General features: G+C 33.9%; 1 protein-coding gene and 1 non-coding gene across 2 annotated transcripts; one reads left to right on the forward strand and one right to left on the reverse strand.

Annotated features, from left to right (window-relative positions):
* Positions 1–3921: 3921 nt before the first annotated feature.
* LOC108451482 (proton pump-interactor 1-like) lies at positions 3922–5586 on the reverse strand. The gene is made up of 4 exons (XM_017749168.1): positions 5554–5586; positions 4787–4981; positions 4503–4606; positions 3922–4369 (listed from the first exon to the last, which is right to left on the reverse strand). The coding sequence occupies exons 1-4, from the start codon at positions 5584–5586 to the stop codon at positions 3922–3924; spliced, it is 780 nt and encodes a 259-aa protein (XP_017604657.1).
* A 6365-nt stretch (positions 5587–11951) lies between these two features.
* LOC128293608 (small nucleolar RNA R71) lies at positions 11952–12058 on the forward strand. The gene has a single exon (XR_008283788.1). It is a non-coding gene; the product is annotated as a small nucleolar RNA R71 (small nucleolar RNA).
* The last annotated feature ends 6873 nt before the right edge of the window (positions 12059–18931 follow it).

Genomic DNA, 18931 nt, shown 5'->3' on the forward strand with positions numbered 1-18931 from the left:
TACATATTCATTATTCAATCAAATTTTCATACAATTCAACTATAACATACATAAATTAATTTAACATTTAATAAATAAGTAAATAGATTGAATTATAGTAATATAAACCCAGATTTCGCAGTTACTCCTCGACGACCTTCTCCTTTCCTTTTTGTGCCGATGCTTCGAGTTCTTTATTAGCAATGAAAATTAAAATAATTATACTATTAATTACAACACTAAGTTTACAATAATAATTGAATTTCTATTCAATTTCTTCCTCATTCTCAATTTGATCCTAACTAAGTTCACTTACTTTCCTAACTCAATTCACACTTTATTTCTACTCAAATTTTGAATAAATTTTCAGCATAAATCTCTAATTTTGAATTTTTTTCAATTTAGTCCCTACAACACAAAACTTATAGCTTCTTTTACAATTTAATCCCTTTATCAATTCTAACTTGAAATTCATTCAATTAAATCCCTAATTCAACAATTTGTCCAACATGAACCATTCTTAAAAACTATAAACTTCCAAAACCTAAACTTAATTACATCAAAACCTTGTTTCAAAGCTTTTAAAATATCAAAATTAAGTAAAAAAGAGCTTAATTGACTTACCTATTAAAACTTTAAGCTTCCAAACCCTAGTTTTTTCTTTACTTTTTCTTTTTTCTTTCTTCCTGTAACTTTCAAATGCTTCTCTGCTTTCTTTCCTTTTTCTTTTCTTTTGTTTCTATTTATTTTATGCTTTATTTCTTTTTACTTTTTTAATTTATATTATATTTAATTAATAAATATCTATTTAATAGCAATTATATATATAACAATTGTACACACACATGTTTTACATTTGTCCAATATCATCACCGACATTTGTCATAATTTTATTTAATTATCACATGAAAATATTATTTTATAATTATTTAATTAATAAATATCTCTTAATTTTAATAATAGCAAATAATAAATATCTACCAATTTAAATAAAATATTACAATTGTATAAATATTATCATTACATATGTATATTTTATCACCTTACACTTGTCATAATCATACTCTATTTAACATATAAAAATCTTATAATATAATTATCTTAAATTAATTAATATAATTTTATAATTAAAACAATTTATTTACCTAATTATATTCCAACAAAAAATTCTTAGATTTTTGTTTAATCTTTGCCACCTCACCTTTTACTTATGGCATAATTCCATTTCGCCCTTTATATTTTCTTTTAATCTATAATTCAACTTTTACCCTTATTCAATTTATTCCTTTTCCTAATTATTCTTAATTAAGCTAAATTCACCAAATTAAAACCTAATTAAGCACACTACTGACTCCTAATTACTCCTAATAAGTATTTATTAATTCAGTTTACTAAGTCAGAGGCCTGATAATGTACTTTTTTCGATGCCCATGAATTTTGGGTTCTTACATTCTTTGAGCAGCAAAATTTGACCTCTTAAAGGCAATTATGTGAAGAAGCAAGGCAGAACGAAGGAGGAAAAGGAACTCAAGCTGAGCTACGGAGAAACAACGGATTTGTCTTCTAGTTACTTTCCCTTTTTTAACTTTTTAATTTGTTATGAATTGATGAACATGATTGCTAAATATTTTTTTTGCTTTCAATTTAATTAATATGACTCAATGCTGTTGTTGTTAGATTGATTGCATTCTTTTAACTTAGATTGTTAAAATTCTATTAATGATGTTATGTGCCTTGGTTGCTTATTCATTCGGATAAAATCATGAACATGTTATTCATATATTATAAATGTAGGAAAGCAATCCAATTAACTATTTAATCCGAGCAAGATTTGTAACACCCCTAATCCGTTTTTGTCACCAGATTAGGGTTACGAAGTTTTACTGCTCTAAACAGAACATTCAACATCAAAACAAAAATAGTTATGCAATTCAAGAACTATCATTAAATAAATCAAAAAATAACAAAATTCAAATCACTTAAACAATATTAGCAAATTAATATACAATTATATGTTAAAAATAACATATATTCCATAAAACACTTCTAAAAATATATATGCTATACAATTAAAATACTATTATTACCATATAAAAATAATATTTTAAACTTAAATATTGTATCGTGTGAAAATTCATAAAAAAATTGGATTTGTGTGTAATTGTTTGTAATTATCTGCACAATTAATCCATTTTTTATTCTGTAGTTAGTTGCTTTAATTACACTTGGGAACGTTTGATATCTTACATCACAGTTTGTAATATTAATTATATTCTTAAATAAGGTTACGGTGTTTTGATTCTTTAACATTTTGGTCATCCCATTCTCAAATCATAAAACAAAAATAAATAGAAAATTATGTGAATGTGATGATTAGAGGTTATGATTATCACTCCATTTTGAAACATTAAAATTATATAATTGTGAAATTTTTAATTTAATCAATTCCTCAAAAATAAATCATATAAATAAATAAGTTATCATAATTAAATTTAGAAATTATTCAACTGAATTTGTATGATAAATTAAGGTGTAATAAAAATTAATTTCTTAAATTATTATAATTTTATGAATAAATTTTAAGATTTTATTCAATCCACTAATTGGTTAATGTAACACCCCTCACTTGATCTGGTCATCGAACTCGAGTTACAAGATATTACATCACTATTGAAACTTTATCACGGGCCCACATAGTTTCAAGTAAGATCAGTTTCATGACAATTTACAACATTTACAGAGTTGTTTGCGGCTAAACCATCATACAACCTCAGAAAAAGTTTAATATGTGTTTAGGGACCATTGAGCAAAATTTCAAAGAAATCAACGTAGGTACCGATAGACAAACTAAGGTATTGAAATTTTGTAAAATGAGTATCAATACTAATAAGCAAAACAATACCAAATTAACATTTTGTCAAATCTTGAATCCAAACATTTTATCGATACTCAAGTACAGGTATCGATATATTTATCTCGAGTATCAATTCTCATGAAAGGGTATCGATACCAAATCGAGCTAATATTTTCCTACACGGTCATTCCAACACTGAGGTATCAACACTTATACCCTGAATATTGATATCTCTATACAAATGGACAAAAATACAGAAAAACAGGGCAAAATTCATGCTAAAACATTTTCCTTTCAACATGCATCCTTAACCCAATAACTAACATCAAATTGACCATACTTATACTCCAAAACAACATCAATACTTCGAACTATTCAGACCCAAATAAAACCAATAAAATAAGGATAACATCCAACAAAATTCTAAAATTCCAAAATCATAATAAACCCATTAAGAACATAGTAATAACCTTGGACATCCACCTCTCATCCCGACCTTGGCCCCATCCTCCAACCCCGAGGTCGACTGCCCTTTTCCCAATTATTGGTAGATAATATTATTGTATTAGAACTAAATCTTTATATTATTGGCTGAATATTAAGTGATCATCTATTCTTCCTACACGTAGCTTCAGCTATTTAGCTTGGACAGCATCTAAAATTATTTGTTATTCTAATCTTAATAGTTGATAAATCAGTATCGCCTTGGCCGAGTGGTTAAGGCATGTGCCTGCTAAGTACATGGGATTTTTTGCGAAAGTTTGAATCTCTCAGGCGACGTTAATATTTTTGTCAACCCCAGATGAGATGCCCGCCACCGGCGACGTCAGGGGCGGGTGTTGGTGTTGATGGAGCCTTCTTCGGCAGTTGCGTGCTTGGACTCCTCTATTGAGGTTTTCTACCTATGTTGGCAGTGCTGGGAGTTTTGTGGTGGTTTAGTCGTTTAGCCTCTCGAGCTTGGGCATTCTCCGCCTTTCGCCTATTCCTTTCTAGTGCTTCCTTAGCTTTTGGCCGCTTCCTCTTCCTTGCTCAATTCCTCCTTCTCTGTTCTCTTCCTGTAGGAGCAGATTGCATAAACTTCTTTTGCTCTACAGCTTCCTGTAATTCCTTTCTAGTGCTTCCTTAGCTTTAGCTATCTCCTCGAACCGGCGTTGCTCCTTTAATTTAGCAGCTTCCTCTTCCTTTCTCAATTCTTCTGCCTTCCTGTCCGATTCCTCCTGCTCCTTTGTTCTCTTCGTCTTCTCCTCTTCAGCCTCTTCGATTTTATCCCCATTAGAAGCAGTTGTCGAAACACTTTCTGGAGGAGCAGATTTCATAAACTTCTTTTGCTCCACAACCTTTTCCGCAAGTACCTTTTCAGCTTTTGCCACCGCCACTAACTCTTGTGTTCGATCTTCCAAAGTTAAGCCGGACATTGTATGATCCACGATCGCTCTTCCATTTAGTGCTCGAGGAATTACAGGAGGCACTTCACCAGGACCAAATACACGGCCATCTAATGTCCTCAGTCTCCAAAGCGTGCTCCTTTCATTGCATCTAACATATTCTTTTCAGAATTCATCGTTGTTATTCCATAAGTCCATAAATTTCTCCACCTGAGCCATCAACTGTTTAGATCAAATATTGTACAAAATTCTTAATTTGGAAGAAATAAAAAAAAATGAATGACCTCACCTGGTTAATACAAAAATTTTGGAGTGCCACTTTATCCCCTTTCCAAGCCAACTCATCCGCTTTATTTAAATCATCCTTGTACTGCCAAAAGTGTTTGTTCTGCAACATTCAAACAAGAGTAGCTTCGGCATATCTTTATCTTAGTTTATCAGTTTTGAACAGCAATGTATTGAATCAGAACTAGAACGAAAATGCAGGTTTGTCTATGAGTCTCGGATAGGATTACATGTCCAACACGATTATGTTCATTCACTCTAAGCTTACAGAATTTAAAAGTACCTTCTCATGTGATTGTTTCTTCAAACATTGCAACTGCACATACGCTTCTTGTTGGATGTCATTTGCAGCTTTGAACTGGTACTGCAATTCGCTTAACTTTTTGGTTTCCTCGTAGTATTTTCTCTTAGCTGCCTTAGTGATCGCCTCAGTGTTTTTGAGTCTGGCTTTCAATTGGTCAGCTTCCTTCTTTAAAGACTGTAGAAACAAAAGAATTGAATAAGCAACCAAAACATTAGTATTTTGAATTTTTTCCCTCGAGATTTCCATCATCATACCCAAATATACTAGTCGAATGTTTTTTGACACAGCTCGGATTTGGATACTGTTGAAGTTTGCCAGCATGTGACACAAGGAGCAGCTAGCAGCAGACTAGGCAGCTTGAGCCAAGCATGCAGCTGCTGAGGACTTTGTTACTGTTTCATTTAGTTCTTTTTGTTATTTTACTCAATGTAATTCATCTTGGTTCATTTTGAACTATATTAGGTAGAAGATTGATGTATTTCTAATGTGATTGAGCTGTTAAGCAGCTTTACTTATGTGTAGGAGTTTAGTTTTGTAAGTTCCAATGTATTAGTGGTAGTTGGTGTAGATTAGTTGACCTTATGTTGATTTTGACAAGCAAAAAGCTTGGTTTATGTATTGGCATTATGCCATTGTTCAAGTGAATGAAAATTTATCAGATCTCATTCATCTTTTATGCTCCATTTTTTCTTGTTTTTCAATTATGTTCTTGTTCTCAAAGTAATTTTTTGCTCTTGTTTCTTCACCAAGCCACGAAGCTTGCTGCACAAGCTTCTCATTTTTTGCTTGCTTCTTTGTTCCAAGTTCTAACAATTGGTATCAAGAGCTTTTATCTTAGAGGACCTGTTGTAGTTGAACTTTAAAATCAAATGGCTTCATCAGGTTTTTCTCCTGCAGCACCACTAGTTTTTAATGATGAAGGGTTCCATATCTGGTTGGTCAATATGAGGACTTACCTGCAGGCCTTCGATCTGTGGGAAGTTGTCAACACAGATGTTGAGCCTGCTCCACTTAGAGCCACCCCCACAGTGGCTCAGATCAGGCAACACGCAGATGAGAGGACCAAAAGGCACAAGGCCATGTCATGCATTCAGAACTGTGTTTCTGATGTTATCTTCACCAGAATCATGGCTTGTGAGACTCCCAAACAAGCCTGGGACAAGCTCAAGGAGGAGTTCCAAAGCACTGAAAGAACAAGGTAGCAGGAGTTGTTGAACTTGAGGAGAGATTTTAAAAATTTGAAGATGAAGGAAGAAGAGACAGTGAAGCAGTACTCAGATAGAATAATGGCTGTGGTCAATAGCATAAGGCTGCTAGGAGAACGGTTCAGTAAGGCAAGAATTGTGGAGAAGGTGCTCTCAACATTGCACGAAAGATATGAGGCAAAAATCTCATCCTTGGAGGATTAGAGACACGGCAAGCATCTCCTTAATCGAGCTTATCAATGCTCTTTATGCTCGGGAGCAAAGGAGAGCCAGCAGAATGGAGGAGCACCAGGAGGGTGCTTTCGTGCCAAGGCCAAAGCAACCTCAAGACCTCACCTATAAAGGTAAGAAGAACTGGAAAAGTAGGCCTAAGCCTGATGCGGCAAGAGGAGGAGATCGACTCTGTAGATTTTGTAAAAGACCTAGTCATCCAGAGGCCAGATGCTGGTTCAGACCAGATGCCTTATGTCAACATTGCAAGAAAAAATGCTATGTTGAAAGGGTCTGCAAAGAAAAAGGCAGACCTAGGCAGAATCAAGCATAAAACAAGAGTGAAGAAGCTAGAGTGGCTGAAGAAAGTAGTGACCATGAAGAGCAGGTCTTTGCTGTGTCATGTCTAGCTGGTCAAAGCAAAGGCTCAAAAGGGTGGTTGCTAGACAGTGGTTGCACCAACCACATGTCACCAGATGCTAACATTTTTAAAACCTTGGACAGATATTGCAAAACCAAGGTAAAAATTGGAAATGGTCAGTTCATCAAAGCTGAAGGAAAAGGAGATGTGCTAATATGCACTTCTACAGGAGACAAAGTCATCACAAATATGCTGCTGGTACCTCAGATTGACAGGAACCTTCTCAGCATTTTTCAACTACTAGAATAAGGCTACTTAGTTATGTTCAAGGACCAAGAGTGCCAAATCACTGCTCCAAATGGATCAAGTCTCATGACAGTCACTATAACCGATAAATGCTTTGAAGTCAACTGGTCAGGAGACACACATTCAGCCTATATTGCTTCAACAGAAGATACTAAGCTTTGGCATCAAAGACTTGGTCATACCACCTGGTCTTTATCATCAGATTTATCAATGTCGTGAACTGGTGTCACTGGAGGAGCAATATGAAGGTGCTGACAAACCTGCTACAAAGTCACATCAATACTATCAAACCTCTGAACACAATACTGATGGAAACTAGTGAACTCCTCGGAAGAGACTCATCGAAAGCTAGCAATAGAAGGAACATGTCGGTGACTCGATGGTGTAGGCTGTGGTGGGTCCTCGTGATAGGGAGGAACATCATCAGCGAAGTCTTCGGGGTCATTCTGATCATCAGAATAAAACAATCAGTACTGAGGAGGATCTATTCTACGATGCCGTTCGATAATCCTCATGTAAATCATGCTTGAGATGCCTTGAAGAGACATCTGGCTGACTAGCGTGAGTGTAGAGGACTACTTCGGTGTGTCGAGGAAACCAAAGTGTCAAATGAGGCAAGTCACGTAAGTGCCTAAACAGAAGGGCCCCTTCTTGTGGTGTTCAGTCTGATGGCGAAAGGCGAGAGCGATGATGTAAGCCAAATCAAAGACATGCTCAGTGGCTATGCTCCATAAAAAATAGGCATCATAAGTACTAACAACTCTTGTGCTCTTTCACCAACCAGTCAAAGTATGAGCTAGAAGTGCGTAAAGGTACCGTAGGGCCAAAGAGAGAGACATCGCCTTCGAGTGGCTCACGTCATATGGTGTCTGAATCACTGTAAGCTCAGTCTAACAGTAAGATGAGGCGTAATGAATGCATCGGTGAAGATGAAGGAAGTCCTCGGCACTCATAAATTCCTCAGTATAGAGCCCCATCGCTACACTGAACTTAGAAACGCTCATCTAGCACACCAAACAACTAAGTCAAAAGGTGATGGTGCCTGGCTTGTCATGAGCCGTCATAACCTACTGCATGAGGAACGTCACACAAAACTCCAATATAAGCTCCATGTAAGTGGGCTCGATGATGGAAAAAAATCTGTCTTACGGAGCCGTAGTAATGAAGGCGCGAACATCGTCAGCTAGGCGGACCTGCTCCAACGCGGCCCAATCGATACAGCAGCCTAGACCAAGTGGTCGCTGTCTAAGAAACTGAAAGAGATCCTCCTGTGGGCTGGTCAAAAATCAAAGATAAGGGTGGCAGATCTCGACAGATGCGCTCGAGGAAGAGGTCGAGTCGAGGCCTTTTCGTTTTTTCGAACCGAGGACAGGGACTTTAGACTTTCTACGAGTGTTCGTCATAATAAACCTACAATAAAGCAATCAAGAAATTCAATTTGACGAATGAACATAATAGGCAAGCAAATAAGGAATAATCATCCAAGTTCAGCTCAACAATTAAACTAAAATAGAGAATGGACTTATAAGGAGAATGTTATGACTGAATAGAAAACTAAATGAATAAACAATATAGAAAGATAAATAGGTTAGCAGAATATGAAGCAAATCAAAAAGAGAATGAACAATAAGAAAAATAAATGTAAAATATTTTCGATGTACAAAACTTAATTAAGAATAGACTTAGCAGTAAAGCAATGAACTAACCAGGAATGAATAAATCAAGAAAGCAATACTAATTATAATAATCATAAATCAGTAACAAAACTAATAAAAGTAAAAAAAGTAAAATAAAATAATAAAGAAATAATAATAATAATAATACTAATAATAATTATAATAATTAAGGAAATTAGAGGGGTAAAAGGGGAAACCGACAGTAGGTGGTAGTGGTCAGAGGGGCACGGGTCAGACGACGGGGGATGGTGGCCGAACGGAGGCGATTTGAGTTGACTCAGGTTGTGCGCACGATAAGGGGAAGGGTAAAGGGGAAAGGGTTAGTGCGGGCGTGGTAGTAGAGGCAAGATGGGGCTAGGGCGCAAGGGAAGATCGTAGAGAGAGAATGTGCGGCGATGAGGGCTGATGAGTGGCCTACGTCGGTAATGGTTCGAAGGGAAGGAGGAGAGTGGAAGATGGCTGTCGAACGGGTTTGAGAGGGGAAGGGAAAGGGAAATGAATCTTGAGTGCTGCCGGTGAAGAAAAAAGTTAGATAGAAGGAGGTTGGAGTTTGACTGACGGGGAAGGACAGTGGTAAGAGGAATGGCTGGAAATGGGAGCAGCAACTAAGGCGAAATTAGTTTGAAGAAGAAGACAAAAGTAAAAGTAAAAAAAAAAAATAAGGTTTGGGGGTTAAAAGGGGAAATGGTCGTGTGAGGCTCGTGTTGGGCAACACAGCTATGTCACACGCCTGTGTGACCTAGAACGACCCTTGTTCTAGCCCGTGTGCCCCTAAAAATCAAGCCCAGTCTTCACATGGCCTCAAACACGCCAGTATGTCTAGGCCATGTGGTTCACACGACCGTGTCACACAGCCGTGTGCACTTTCTTTCGTTTCTCCCACGCCCGTGTAACCTCCCACACACTCGTGTGGCCTGATAGTGTTTGTGCCTTACCCGTGTAACTCTCTAACTTGTTTTAAAATTGAAAAATTTAGCTTTAGTTTTCACACGGCCTAGGACACGCCCGTGTGTCTCTGTTAGGCCGTGTCTCTGTCGATTTTTGGAGAAATTAAGTCTCAGGGTCCACACGTCCAAGGACACGCCCGTGTGTCCAAGGGCCGTGTAGGTTACACAGCTATGTCGCCAGGCCATGTGGGTTACACGGCCATGTCGCCAAGCTGTGTAACTCACTGTCGTTTTTTTCAAATTTTAGAAACTAAGTCAAAGGAGCCACACAGCTAGGGACATGCCCGTGTGTCCAGGCTTTGTGGGTTTTAAAAACATTTTTTTTTAAATTAATTAATTTTTAAAAAAATCATGAAATTAGTAGATTAGTAATGTTAACGCTCGGGTTGCCTTCCGAAAAACGCTTATTTAAAGTCTGAGCTTGACTTACCTCGTATTTGCACGATCACAATAGTTCGTAGAGTCGAGACTCCTCTTTTTTACTATCAATTCTATTATCAACATATGGTTTGAGCTGAGTAATATTTACCTTAAAAGTGCCAAATTTAGAATGAGTTACCTCGACTGTACCGTATAGGAAAACAGTCAGTACCGTGAAAGGAGTCGCTCCGTTTGTATTAAACTCTGAAGTGGCAATTCAAGGGTCCTTTTCATCTAACAATACTTTGTCCCCGACCTTAAATTACTTTTTTCCATCCCTATGCTCATCATAGCGTTGCTTTGGTTAATCGTCTATTCTTGGTTTTTTCTTAACATGTGCTCGTCATTCATCTAGTTCATCAATTTGTAATCTTTGTTCCTCAAGAGCCGTTCTATTTTTTATACATGAACTGGAAGGTGGCTTCATCACATTCTTTCTAGGGGTTTCCTGCAAAGAAGTTTGAGCCAAAATGTTATTCATATTAACAGAACTCATATAATCATTTTGATCACTAGATATCTTAGCAGAGTCACTAGCTTGGGGTTTAATCGTGTCATCACCTACACGAAGTATCAACTCACTTGTACCAACATCTATAATAGTTCTAGCAGTTGCTAAAAAGGGTCATCCTAAGATTAAAGGTATGTTACTATCCTCATCCATGTCTAGAACAATAAAATCAACTAGGAAAATAAATTTATCAATTTTGACGAGTACGTCTTCAATAATACCCCTAAGGAATCTGATTGTTCTATCTGCTAATTGAATACTCATCCTAGTTTGTTTAGGTTTCCCAAGACCTAGTTGCTTAAACATTTTATAGGGCATGACATTAATATTCGCCCCTAAATCAGCCAAAACATTATTAACATTTAAATTACTAATTAAACAAGGAATAGTAAAACTCCCTGGATCTTTCAATTTGTTGGGTAGTTTATTCTGTAGAATGGCTAAGCAAATTGCGTTTAGTTCCACGTGCGACAAATCGTCTAACTTCCGTTTATTTGCCAAACGATCCTTTAAAATTTAACTAAGTTGGGCATCTGCGAAAGAGCTTCAATAAACGATAAGTTAATATGTAACTTTTTCAAAAGTTTAAGAAATTTACTAAATTGTTCGTTAGTATGGTCTTTCTTCTTCGCGTTGGGGTATGACACACGAGGTTTATACTCTTTACTTACCAGTTTTTGTTCACTGTGGTTTACCTCATCCTTACCTTTACTTACCACAATTTCTTGTCTCGGTTTTAATTTCAGTTCAACTAACCCTTCTTCATCTCTGACAGTAATTGCATAAAGTTGTTCTCTTGGGTTAGTTTTGGTATTACTTGGCAAGCTACCTTGTGGTCTTTTTGCAATCATCTTAGCCAGCTAGCTTATTTGATTCTCGAGCCCTTGAATCGATGCTTAATGATTTTTAAGTGATGTTTTGGTGTTTAGGAAGCGAGCTTCTGACACTGAAATAAACTTCGTCAACATCTCCTCAAGGTTCAGCTTTTTCTCTTACTGGTAAGGTTGTTGTTGAAAGCCAAGACGGGGTTGTGGTCTCAGATTTCCTTGACCACCCCAAGAGAAGTTGGGATGGTTCCTCTAACCTGTGTTGTAAGTATTACTATAAGGATTATTCTAAGGTCTGAAATTGTTACCTATATAGTTGACTTGTTCGTTCGTTGTGGTAAGGTTGTAGACTAGGCATTCTGGGTTATTCATCCCTCCTCCACTTGTATCATATTGCATCACCGGATGTACCTCCATAGAACCATATAAACCATCAATTTTCTTACTTAAAAGTTCTACCTGGTTTGCTAACATGGTGACCGCGTCTACGTTAAAAACACCGGCTGCTTTTGTTGGCTTATGACTTGCCACTGATAATTATTCAGTGACATCTCATCTATAAACTCATAAGCTTCCTCAGGTGTTTTATTATTCAAAATACCACCGGCGGCTACATCTATTAATTGCCTCGTTGAGGGGTTCAACCCATTGTAGAAAGTCTGAACCTGTAACCATAAAGGTAACCCATGGTGAGGGCACATTCTCAATAAATCCTTTTACCTCTCCCATGCATCTTATAGAGTTTCTAAATCCATCTGTATGAAGAAAGAGATATCATTCCTCAACTTTGCCATCTTGGCTGGCGAAAAATACTTTAGTAAAAATCTCTCGGTCATTTGCTCCCATGTAGTGATAGAACCTCGAGGTAATGAGTTCAACCACTTTTTAGCTTTATTCCTCAATGAAAAGGGAAACAACCGAAGGCGGATGGCATCGTTAGAAATGCCATTTATCTTGAAAGTGTCGTAGAGTTCTAGAAAATTTGCCAAATGAGTATTTAGGTTTTCATCCTGCAAACCATCGAACTGAACAAATTGTTGAATCATCTAAATAGTGTTAGGTTTTAGTTCAAAATTATTTGCAGCTATAGCAGGTCTAACAATACTCAATTCAGCCCCAGTGAGAGTGGGCTTGGCATAATTGTACATAGCATGAGGAGCAGGATTTGTATTTGGCTTTGCAGCAGCTATAGGAAGTAGCTGATTTTTCTAATTTTCAGCCATCTCCTCAGTAACGTCCTCTTACTCTTCCACTGTACTTTGTCGACTCTACCTTGCTTCTCTACGGTTTCTACGAGTTGTACTTTCAATTTCACTGTCGAGCACGAGTGGTCCTGACAGGTTTCTTCTAGTCATAAACTAAAGGAACCTGCCAGAAGCAAAAAAAAAAATACAAATTAGAAAACAAAAATTAAAATAAAAAATAAAATGCAATAAAATTAAATTTGCCTAAATTAATAAAAATCAAGTGTTCCTAATCTCTTAGTCCTCGGCAACGGTGCCAAAAACTTGATGACTTCACGAACTAACAAAAATACGACAAAGTCAAGCGCACCAATCGAATGGTTGTATAGCTATGGTGAGTCAGGAATATCATATCCACAAGGATTAAAAGTACTAGTAATTACTATCTTTTTATTATCTAGGCGATAAATTGTGGAAATTATTTTTAACCTAATCTTAACTAAACTCATTACTAAGATGAAATAAAGAATAAAGAAGGAAAATAATCAAATAAACCAATGAGAGAGATAGTACCCAGGAAAGAATCCACCTAGACTTCACTTATTATTCTAAATCTGAATTAAACGATTTATTCACTTGCCTTGATCCATAGAAATCCCTAAATTATATTAATATCTCTTTTAAAAGTAAAAATAACTGACTCTAGGTTGATTAATTAAAATCTCTTTCTAATTAAAACCTCTATTGTCGCATTAATTCGATCTATGGATTCCCTTATTAGATTTGACTCTAACCCAGTAGATTTATTTCATCCTATTTCTAGGATTGCATGCAACTCTACTTAATTATGTCAGATCTACTCTTAAACAGGGACTTTTGCTCCACTGAATAAGCACATCAATCATGAATTAATACCTTGAAAACATTAAAACATGAAACAAGTACACACAATTTAGATCAAGAACAAATATTTATCATGTAATTTAGAAAATCAAATAATAAGATCCGTCTTAGGTTTCATCTTCCCTAGGTATCTAGGGAATTTAGTTCATAACTTGGAAGGATATTATTTCAAAATTAGGAAAACAACAAAATATAAAGAAACCCAAAAACTTCTAAAGAAATTGAATGGAGATCTTTAGTCTTTAAGGAAATGCTGCTTCTAAGTTGAATCTGTTGGCGTTCCTCGAGTCTTTTCTACGTTCTACTCTGCGTATCCCCTGAGGTCCTCTTCTAGTGTGTATTTATAAACTCTAGAATGCTCAAAAACCCTAAAAATTGGCTTTTTCCACATGTTTTGGAAACAAGGAGCGATATCGACACGGGCTGGCACATGGGCTTGTGGCCAGCTCATGTGAGCGTGTGGCTAGCCAGTGTGAGCATGTGGCCAGCCCGTGTGGGATTTGGCTTGGCCATGTGGATCCTTGAAACAGCTCGTTTTGTTTGATTTTGGCCCGTTTTCCTCTCCTTTGGCTCCCTATGCTCACCTAAGTATAGAAACATGAAATTAAAGGATTAGGAGCATCAAATTCACTAATTTATATAAGAATTCTTCCAAAAATGTATTAAGAATGGGATTAAAATATGTTACTTTTATGGCTTATCAAATAAGCTCATTTAAAGCTTAGTAAGTTGACGTATGAAAATAATAAATCTTACTGAAGTAATACAATAAATCATTCAATAATAACTCAACTACATGTGTTCCCTGTCATCCAAAATCCCAACATGGTGAATTGCATAGTTCAATTCAAAGTTCAAATACATATTATAACTATCAAAATCACTAAACAAGTTATGATTCAAAGATTTATAATTTGAAGGATGACTTACCTATATGAATACTGTAACGGCCCGTTTTTCAGTGGTGTCAGAAATAGTGGTTTTGAGGCCACAAATCCGACGAGTAAATTCGTAATATTATTATTTAATATTTACGAGTCAAATATGGTTTTAAAAAGGTTTTTGATATGACAATTTATGTTATATAAATGATTTATTAAATTCAAGTGGTAAGACCCTAAAGTAAAATAGTTTTAAAAAATAATGTATCAGGACCTCGTTTCTATAAACTGAGTCATAAATATTTTTTAAATATTTACGGAGTGCTATTAAGGTTGTATTAAAGTTTAGTTAAGAAATTTTAATGTTTGGATAGTTAATTAAGTAAAAGGACTAAATCGTAAAAAATGTAAAAGTTGAATTCTACTAACTAAAGGTATTTAAATGCTATGAAAAGTAAATTTATGGACTAATATGGTAAATAAACTGTATTATATATGAGTGGGCAGCTGGTGATTATTCTTTTGTTAATTTGTATGATATAATTTAATATTAATAAATTAGATAACAAGTAATAACTAAAATAAAAGAAAGGAAAAACATTTTTTTTTTTTTATGTTCTTCTTCTTGGACGAGAGAAACTCCATTTTTGGAGCATGGGAGGTTCGGCCAAACAAACTTTGATGCATGTGGGAGATTTTGAGGTCCATTTTTACTAATTTTTTTTATAAAATTGAAAGATGAAACAAATTATTATACCATTTCTATTGCAAAACAGTGATGGCAACCTCTCTCAATTGCCATCCTTGGTGTTAGCTACCCCAATATGATAGGTACTGTTGATATAAATATACAATTATTTATACCAAGTGCCTAACGCATAGAAAACCCACATTAATAATTTTATTCAAAATATGAGAAACAAAAATAAGAAAATAAATGAAAAAGACAAACCAACATTTAACCACTGCTCTCTCTCTTTATTCATTATAAATTGGGGGAAGTGAATGAATTAAATGTGTTGCATCTGTTTACGATAAGATTATTCGTCTAGGTTTAAAGGTTTAATTGAAATTGGAGAAAGTTTGAGTAAAATTATTAGATTTAAAAATTGAGTTTTTACAAAAAGTTAGACTTGTTTAAAATATGAGTCAAGCTCAGATTTGAACATTCAAGGCTCGAATTTAGCCTAATCCAACTCACTTTTAAGTTTATAATACCTTATATTATATTATGTAAATTATAACACATAAAATAATATATTAAATATATAATATTACTCAAATGTAAACATTAAAATAAAGTTAAAAATTAGCACCTCGGACAATTTTTATTTAAAAATAACAGCTCAATCATTAAAATTAAATAAATAACTAAAATAAATTTTTATAAAATTGAAAGATGAAACAAATTATTATACTATTGCTTTTGTAAAACATCTATCAACCCCTCTCAATTGCCATCCTTGGCGTTAGCAACCCCTCTCAATTAATTTTTTTTTTAATAATCTTATTATGGGTTCTGATTATATCGGTTCTTTTTGATACAATGCTTAAAACTATCCATAGTCCCTCCTAACCCATAAATAAGAGGATAACGCGCTTTAGTGCAGTTAAACTAACGTCTTACTGTACTGACAACAATACTAATATCAATCGATCTAAAATTCAAGCTGCTTTTCTTTTATATTAAAATCCATGTCTTATTAATCTGTTTTGGCAAACATTGTTTTTCAAAATTAGGTTAATAGGTGGGAGGAGTTTGATTGCCAGCTCTGATGGATACATGCTTTGCATTGGCTGAAAGCTCCTCTGCCGCTCATCACGCAACTAAAACTTCACTTAATCAATGAGATGAAACAAGAAACCAAAAGTAAAATAAGAATAAGAATTAGAATTTACAATTTTTTCCTAACGAAAAAATTGTGAGTTTGAACATTAAAAACGACGTTATATCTCTTCAAGAAACCCCGAATATATATAATAAAATTGATGTAGAAAATATAAAAAATATAATGTATTTTTCTTTAATTTTAAATATTATTTTGCATCCCATTTATTTGTTAATATATCGGTTAATTTGTATTTGAAGTCATTGTACTTTTTATACATTTAAAATTTAATCCTACGGGTATTCAGTAATTTAATTTTCTACTTTACAAATTTCAAATTTTAATACTATTAAATTCCTTTGTTAAATTTACTGTACAACATTTTAAAATTAAAAAAAATACTCATTTAAGTCATATAACAAAATTAATATTATAATAAACCTCAATTTAACAGAATAATTTTTAAGGTTTCTAACAATTAGATTTACATTTTAAATAATAAAAATTAAATTCTAAATATATAGAAAGTTGAAGATATTTTAACCTAATATATCTATTGTTTAATCTCAGGTCTTGACTTGAATAGTACAATAATTAAAATTCTTATCGATACTTATTTAACACGAGTTTTAAACCGTATTACTCCATCTATTAATATCTAGAACTATCCATAATCCCTCCTTAAACCTTTCAACATATTTCAGCTCACTCAAATCCACGTCTTCTTATATCGACAGCAATACACATATCAATAGAACTAAGATTCAATCAAATTTTTTTTTTTAAATCCCATTGATTTTGGTGAAATTTTATATATTTGTTTAAAGGGTATTTAAAAGATTTGGTATCCAATATTCAATTACAATTAAAGAATATGGATGGGTATATCAATATCTAAACTTCCCTCATTCATGATGATGTTGCAAAATTTTCACTCTAATAATTTTATGAAGCATTAATTTCATACACATTGTATAAGCCAATGCTTTAATTTGCCTTGTTTTTATTCATTTATTTTTAATTTTAAGCACAAACAGTTGGATGCATTTAAATGGGCAATTAAGAATGTTTGTTTTTTTTCTTGCTAGCTATGGAAGTAATTTGCATTTGAAGCAACTTATTAGGGTCAATACATTATACCATTCCTAAAATATGCATAATTAATAAATAGTAAATACGATTTTTTTAATTTGTTAGACGTATTTAATTAATAAAGTGTAATTCCATTTTATAATATTTTATATTATATTTGATTTTTTATTTAATAAAAATATATTTTTAAAATCTTTAAAATTTTTATCAATTACAATTCTTAACTATTCTCTTAAAAATAGTTGATTGAGTGTTAGTTCGATTGACATGGAGATTGTTGTTAATGTAGGAACATTAAAATAATGTTAATATGTCTATGTAAAAAAATTAATAAATAAAATATATAAAATTATAAATATTAAATTAAAATAATATAAATATTTTAAAAATTTAAAATTAATATGGACGGACTTAAAATAGACTTGAGTTAGTATTTTGTAAATATTGACAAGTTTAAATAAAATTTTAGGTCCATATTTTTTGATTTACAACTTTACTCAAAAGCTTAGAGAAATTATTAAATTATCCCACTTGTAATTTTTGTGAAAAAAATTCTGATTTGAAGCGAGCCCACACTCTGCAGACGTGAGCTTGAAAACAACGGAGAAGACTACTCAGTCAAAGCGTTCATCTTAAATGAATTGAAAAGGTATAATTTTGATTAATTGTTTATTACTTTAGATATCACAACCAAGATCTTATTTTGAAAAAAATTTAAAACTTTGGTTTTCCCTAATTTTATTTTCCCTTGTGTTTTCTAAACTTGTTTTTTCCAAAAACGTACTCACGAGTCTTCAAAAAAAAAATAGTACATCTTCAACGGGTTACTCAAACATGATTTCTTTTGAGTTTAAGAGTTTTGCTAAAATGAAGTAATATTGTTTTCATGTACAGTGTAACCTCCACAATCTAACCGTAACGTCCAGACCGAGTTTGGGATATTACAAATCACTTAGTCCTCGAATTTTCTTGGGTTCAATCCTTGTAATACTCGAGTGTTCTATTATAACACTAAAAATATTACAACCCGACTTGTTACACTTGCAGTATACCGCTAGATTATTGATTGTTTTGTGTTGATTATTAGCCCTAATGTGCGCTGACAAGTTGTTGGCGTCGTTGCCAGGGAGTTTGTGTGTGATTGAGTGATTTGCTTGATTAATGAATGTTTACAAGGGAGATAATTAGCAAAACTTAATTCTATAGATATGACACTTGTTTTTCTTGCAATTGCTCGTTTCTTTTTTTTGTTAAGTGTTCTTGAAATTAGAAACTTGTAGAATAATTTTGACATCACCCTTTCACAATGGAGAGCTATTTTTGCACTGATCTTTCTGCTCATTTATTTTGACTTCACGGTGTTATTGAATCTCATACCTACTCTCTGCTGATCTTGAAATACAAAACCATTGTCACCTTCTACAATTGCTTCATCGAAAAGAATGTACAACAAAATCATTAAGTATTCATCTTCAAAATATTTTTTGTTTTTTCTTCTACTAAACACAAATGTTTCACAAATATTTCGGTTGAACAGTTACAACAATGTTAAAAAAAATAGTATATGTAAGGATTGTTGTAGCCAAAAAGGTTGGCGGCAACATAAATTTTTTAATGGAAAAATAATAGCTTGGTGCCGCCAATGAGAACAGTGACACAAAAAAAAATCAAACTTTCTAACAAAAAAATACACCGATGCCGTCAATGGCAAGGGCGACACCAAAAAAATTCTATTTTTTTAAAATATTATTTTTTCTTATGGGTGTCGCCAA

This window comes from Gossypium arboreum, chromosome 5 (genome assembly GCF_025698485.1).
Source record: "Gossypium arboreum isolate Shixiya-1 chromosome 5, ASM2569848v2, whole genome shotgun sequence".
Taxonomy (NCBI): Eukaryota; Viridiplantae; Streptophyta; class Magnoliopsida; order Malvales; family Malvaceae; genus Gossypium; species Gossypium arboreum.

Excerpts from the sequence above, each read along its gene's own strand:
- LOC108451482 (XM_017749168.1), bottom strand. The coding sequence starts at position 5,586 with ATGAGAAGCTTGTGCAGCAAGCTTCGTGGCTTG. Across the intron at positions 4,982-5,553 it reads GCAGCAAGCTTCGTGGCTTG|TCTTTAAAGAAGGAAGCTGA; the intron begins GTGAAGAAACAA and ends TTGTTTCTACAG. Across the intron at positions 4,607-4,786 it reads AGAAACAATCACATGAGAAG|AACAAACACTTTTGGCAGTA; the intron begins GTACTTTTAAAT and ends TGAATGTTGCAG.